General features: G+C 42.1%; 1 protein-coding gene across 5 annotated transcripts in view; it reads left to right on the top strand.

The window, feature by feature from the left end:
* Positions 1-6,342, top strand: part of RNF20 (ring finger protein 20) — an 80,400-nt gene that overhangs the window by 55,624 nt on the left and 18,434 nt on the right. For 4 of the 5 annotated variants that reach the window (XM_006758409.2, XM_006758408.2, XM_006758406.2 and 1 more), the window contains exon 3: positions 5,584-5,751. In XM_006758409.2, coding sequence (XP_006758472.1) covers positions 5,584-5,751 — 168 coding nt within the window. Of the gene's footprint in view, positions 1-2,057; positions 2,132-5,583; positions 5,752-6,342 lie in introns of all 5 variants that reach the window. The other variant, XM_006758411.2, reaches the window with a different exon arrangement.

The following is a 6,342-nucleotide window of genomic DNA, read 5'->3' as shown; positions in this document are numbered from 1 at the left end:
GAAAGAGTGAAGACTTAGAGTTGAAAGCCGGACTGCCTGGAATTGACTCTCAGTTCCCTCACTTCTGGCTACATGGCTTTGTGTTGGCCTCTCTGTGCCTCTTGTTTCCTTGTCTGCAGAATGTACTTATAAATACCTATCCCACTGGGTTATTGAAAGGATAAAATGAAAGTCCTTGTTAAGGATTAAAATACTACCTTTAACATGGTAAGTACTCAGTACATTTGAGCTATTAATGGTTATTATTGGGCCAGATATTCTGAAAATAATGGTGAATAAAACTGCCCTTGCTCTTATGACGTTGACATTTTCATTTGACTATTGTACTCCAAAAGTTAATAGTAATGTTATGTGTCTATTGGACATTAGAAGCTCACTATAATAAGTTTTGGTTTAGATCAGGAGTCGAGTGTGTATTTTGGAACTCAGCCATGGGGATATGATATTAGAATGCTTTACACTTGATAGCTTATGAAACCACACCTGTTATTTATTTGAATGGAGGCTGAGGATCAGAGAGAATATTAGGAGCATTCAGAGTAAATTGATCAAGTGTCATTTCCGAGTCTGTCTGGGGTTCAAGTACTGCTGCCAGAAGATGATTTTGTCCTAACGCTGCCTCACATCCTGTATCCCAAAGACGTTTATTCACTCAATAAATGTGAATATTTGTTAAGCATCTGTTATTTGCCAGACACGGTGCTTAACACTGAGCATAGCTCCTGGATGCAGTTTGTAGGGTGGCGCTGACAAGGGAACAGGCTGTTAGAATAGAGTGGGATGTGTGCTGTTCTTAGGGATAACCGCATGTTCTAAGTGCAGCAAGAGCACACATACCAGTTTGGACTTGACCCAGAAGACTGTGAGGAGCCATTGGAAAGTCTTAAGCAAAGAAGTAACTAAGACTCCAAAGCGTGCTTGGAATGGCAACACTAGCGATGTGAATGGAGCTGTCCGCCACAGGTGTGCTGAAACCGGCAGGCTGACAGGAGATGGCATGGCACTAAAGCGCCTGCTACAGGAAGCTATTGCAGTAATCTTGATGAGGGATCGTGGTGGTTAGACTACTGTGGAGGTAGCCTCGACAAGATATGCTGATGGATCAGATGAAGCAATGACAGAAGGGCAGCAAGATGACCGCAGGATTTTGGAAGCATAAGCGTGGTGTTTGCACTTACTGAGCTAGGGAAGAGTGTGAGAGGAGCAGATTTTGGGAGCTGTGGAGGATGAATCATAATTTTAATTTTGGATATGTAAGTTTGATTTATCTGTTAGACCTCTGAGTGAATAGGTAGTTGGACATGTAATATGCAGCCTGGGGAGAGGTAGATATTTAAGCCTGTCCTCTAAGGACTGAGCATAGATGAAGAGATCTGAGACAGAGCCCTGGAGCACTGCAGCATGTTGATGTCAAGGAGATGAGAAAAGACTAATCAAGAGACAGAAAAAGAGGGGCCAGTGAAGTAGGAGGGGAACCAGAGAGTGGGGTCCCAGACGCCAAGGGAAGACAGTGTGTTTCTAGAAGGACTTGATCAGGTGCTGCTGATGGGTTGGGTAAGGGGAGGATTGAGCGGTAAATTAGCCTTAAGCTCACTGGAGACTTGACAGGAACTGTGTTCATGGAGTGGTGATGATAGAAGCCTGGTTGCACTGAACTTCAGAGAACATAAGAGGAGAGGAATTAAGGAAAAGAGGATAAAGACAATATTTTTGGAGGAGTATTGATGTAAAACAAAAAATGCGGTGGCAGCCAGAGGGAAATGTAAGATTGAGGGAAGGGCTTTTTTTCTTTTTTTTTTCTTTTGTGGAAGATACAGCATGTTTGTTGATGAAAATGACTGTGTAAAGAAAGAAAATAAAATTGATGATGTAGCAGAAAGAGGAGACAGTAACTGGTGTGATTTCCTTGAATAGAAGGATGGGGGAATTGACCTTAACTGAGCAGTTACCAACAAAGAGGAGGAAAGGGATAGATATACTAGTAGAGAGGTCAGTAGTTGTTGCTCTGGGAGATAGATGTGAATGTTTTCTTCTGATTGCTTCTATTTTTTTTCCAGTGATATCAAAAGCAAGACTCATCTGAGAGTGAGGATGGGGGAGGAAGTTTGGAGGTTTGAAGAGACAGGAGAAGGTATGAAGTAGTTGTCTTGAAGAGAATGAACTAGAGAGGTGGAGTAGGGTTGCTGTGCAGCATTGAGGATCTTCTTGAATTTGTAATCATGAGTTTAAAGTGAGAGCAATCAGCATGGTGCGTTCTTTCCTCTAGTCACATTCAGCTGCGTGGAGGTAGGCCTGTGTGGAGTAGGTGCAGAGTTGGATGTTACCAAGATTGGGGTTTTTAACCAGGCAAGTATGATGAAGGAGAAGGTTATAAAAGGGCGAGATTATAATGACTAATGACAGAATTCAGTGTGATAAAGGAGGAATTGAGGAAGTGGGAGGAATGAGGGACATCAAAAAATATAGGACCAATAGATTGTAGATTTTTGGAGTCAGGAAACTAGAGAGAGTAAGCTGGAATATGGGTGGTGACTGTGGAGAATGGGGTGTTTGCATTGATCTTATAGAGAACATGCAGGTAGAGCTAGGACTAACTGAGAGTTTGGTGAGTGAGGGAAGTAGAGGACAAGATCACTGGAAGAAAGGAGGTCGATGACTTGGTCCAGTATTCATAGGAAAGACCATCACTGTGGGAATTGAAATGAGTAAGAACTTGGACAGGAGTTAGTATTGCAGAGAGATGACAATCTAGTGCTAAGTCTTCAGGAAATGTAGGGAAGTGACCTGGGCATTTATAGGCGAGTGCAGCAAGGCAGGGTGGCAGGTGGTACAGACCAATGGCATGAGCTCTGCAGAGCTGGGAGGTTTTGGGGAAGAAGGTGGGATAATGTCCTGGGTGTTGCCGTGGGGAACAAGGAGGACGCCTCCCCGTCTTCAGATCCAGGGCTCTCAGGGGGGTGGGAGGGAAACAATCACTACTGGAGAAGCCTATGGGGAAATGGTATTTTCATTCAGGTTTCAGTTACACAAGAAGGGGAAGAGGTGCTCAGGAAAGAGGTTGAAGATACAGTTTATTAACAGTATTAATAAACTGGTACATTGGGAAGCTATTGACTCTTTTGGTATATCAAGAATGTTTTAACCAATATGGAAGAGAAAAGAAAAACAAGAAGTTGGTGCTCTAATAAATAGTTCTTACCTTAAAATATTCATTAATTCCTAGATAAAGTAAAAATCCCCTTTCCAATCCTGTTTCTTGACCTGGAATACTGCCTCCCCCTCCCCACCCCAACCTACGGAAGGAGCTAGAGAGAGACAAGTTAGAGATGTTGACAGGCTGTGGAATTACGGATGGGGTGATGTCATTGCAGAAATGGTTCCGAGCCCAAGTTGAGGTTTAAGAATATGTGCACAGGTTGGTTAGTGATGTAAAGGAGTCAAGGAGATGGGGAATTGAGGAGCTTCCCATCTGACGCCTTTTGTTTTCTCTTTAAAGTGGGAAGCAGAGTTGTCTGCTCAGTGTGACATGAGAGGAGGCAGGGCTTGGTAGTTTGATATTGTTTTGATGGAGAACAGGAACACGCTCCCTTGTTAAAGAAAGAAACGCTTCCAGAGAAATTTCAACTATCTTTTTAGGTTAGGAATTTATTTTATAAAGGCAGCAATCTTCCTGATTTAATGACCTTATTTAGAAATCTCAGCATACTGGGTACAGGAATGGAATAGTCAGACATGTGGATTAGTTCTGAGTGGGGCTTGTTTGAAGAGGTGAATTAAAAGGATTAGGGCAGAGAATTCAGGAGCCTGATAGGCAGGAGTTTGAATGACTATACTGTAGGGCAAGCATGTCAAACTCAAAGGCTAACACAGGCCAAATACCAAGGTTTAAGTTTATGTGTGCCACAAAAAACCAAAAGCTTAAATTTTCATAGAACCGTAGGTTTATTTCGGTAGAGACATGCTGAATACAAAGGGCTGAAATAAATGAGTAATTGTTAACATTAAAATAATAGAACATCTAATCAGACTTAATATTTTTTCTTGAACATTAATTTACCAGACACTGAGTAACTGCACAAATTAATAAGCATAATGCAAATAAACCTATTTTTCTTATTCTCCGAAAGCGAAATGTTTCCTGCTGTGCACACCAAACGAGCCAGTCCAAGACTAAGGATGTGGCAATCGGCTACTAAGATATTCGTTGCTAGTAGTAGTGGAGAGAAATGGTGCACCTGCGTGTAAGGCCATAAGGGAAATGAATGCAACACGATTATAGTAATCAGTCATTATCGAGCATTGTAGTTCGTTATTAATAATTATGTATAACAGGGTATTGTAAAAATTAAGTTAAGAAATTTTTACTAAAATGTTTCTTACGTGCTGTTATATTGGTTGGGCCACAAAAATATTCATTGTGGACCGTGAGTTTGACATGCTTGCTGTAGGGTATAGTCAAGGTATGGAAGATATAGAGGGGACTGACAGGGAGAAAGGCGAGATTTCAAAATGTTGGAGATCTAGTTGAAGGCTGGTGTATTTGAATAGGGCGTGAGATACCTGGGCAGATACGGTTTTATTCAGGGAATGAGACGTTGAAATTTAAGTTTTCAGATGTGGCATGGTTACAGACAAAAATCCAAGATGTGGCTTTTGAAGTGCATGACTGAAGAACAGTAGAGGAAAGAATCATTGGAGTTAAGGAGTCCAAAATACAGCCTAGATCAGCGGTTCTCAACCTGTGGGTTGCGACCCCTTTGGCGGTTGAACTACCCTTTCACAGAGGTCGCCTAAGACCATCTTGTATATCAGGTATTTACATTACGATTCATAACAGTAGCAACATTACAGTTATGAAGTAGCTACGAAAATAATTTTATGGTTGGGTCGCAACATGAGGAACTGTATTTAAAGGGCCAGAAAGTTGAGAACCACTGGCCCAGATGCTAGAGCAGGGGTCCTCAAAATTTTTAAACAGGGGGCCAGTTCACTGTCCCTCAGACCGTTGGAGGGCCAGACTATAGTTAAAAAAAAAACTATGAACAAATTCCTATGCACACTGCACATACCTTATTTTGAAGTAAAAAAACAAAATGGGAACAAATACAATATTTGTATTTACATGTGGCCCATGGGCCGTAGTTTGAGGACCCCTGTGCTAGAGGATGTGGCTTGTTCACATGTGGACATGTCCACACGTATATTGAGGGGCTGGTGTAGAGAAGGTTCCAAAGTCTTGAATGAATGAAGGGCAGTGCTTAAGGTGATAGATGACTGGATCCAGGTAGAGGTGATCTAGCAGGATGGTGGAGCATCACAGTAGTAATACTTTGTGGACTTGAATAGAATAGTGAGATGAGTGAGGTTGAGATTCTAATATATTTCTGTGTATCATTTTCTCCCATTATCATAGACCCTTTATTTCTTCTGCTCCTACTACTTATCTAATTATTTATTGTAAACCTTTAAAAAATAAATAGCTTTATCCGTAGGAAATAACGAATTAACTAATAAGACCTTGTTGAATTCAACAGCTGATTGTCTGATTTCATTGAGACTAATAAGATTGGTTTCCTGGGGCAGGAGGATTCAGACATTCGAACACTGCAAGCCAAAAATCGCAAGTTGGCAGAAATGCTGGATCAGCGGCAGACCATTGAAGATGAACTCCGGGAGCACATTGAAAAACTTGAACGAAGACAGGCTACTGACGATGCCTCCCTGTTGATTGTCAACCGGTACTGGAGTCAGGTAGCTAACTGTTTGCTCAGATTTTTATTTGAGCATTTTTGTTCTCCGGAGCAGCATTCTCTTCATTTCCAAAGTGTGTCTTTATCCTATCTAATAAAAGACAAAAAGGGTAGTTAACCGTACCTCCACTACGCTTCCCATTGGCTAATCAGCGAGATATGCAAATTAACTGCCAACAAAGATGGCGGCCAGCAGCCACGCAGCTGAAGCGAGCAGGAGGCTTGCTTGCTCCAGTGATGGAGGAAGCCAAGGTTCCCCACCTGCCGCGGCCTGCTCTAAGCTCTGAAAGCAACAGCTCAAAATGCAACAGAGTTTCAATTATAGAAGCTAAACAAACACAGATACCTGCTTTCAGCGAGCTGCAGCCTCAGAGCTGGAGTGAACAGGACGGCAACAAAGTTTCAATTATAGAGGCCAAACAAACCCCAGATACCTGCTTTGAGCCAGCCGCGGCCTCAGATCTGGGAGCGCCAGATATGCCAACAAAGTTTTGATTATAGAAGGGAAATAAATCCCAGAATTAAAAAAAAAAAGAAAAAAAGGAGAGGCTGGGAGCTTCAGTCGCCGGTCAACCTGAAAATGGCCCTCCGC

Source organism: Myotis davidii, unplaced genomic scaffold (genome assembly GCF_000327345.1).
Source record: "Myotis davidii unplaced genomic scaffold, ASM32734v1 scaffold534, whole genome shotgun sequence".
Classification (NCBI taxonomy): Eukaryota; Metazoa; Chordata; class Mammalia; order Chiroptera; family Vespertilionidae; genus Myotis; species Myotis davidii.
The sequence above is the reverse complement of the archived record's forward strand: the minus strand, read 5'-3'. Positions and strand labels throughout refer to the sequence as shown.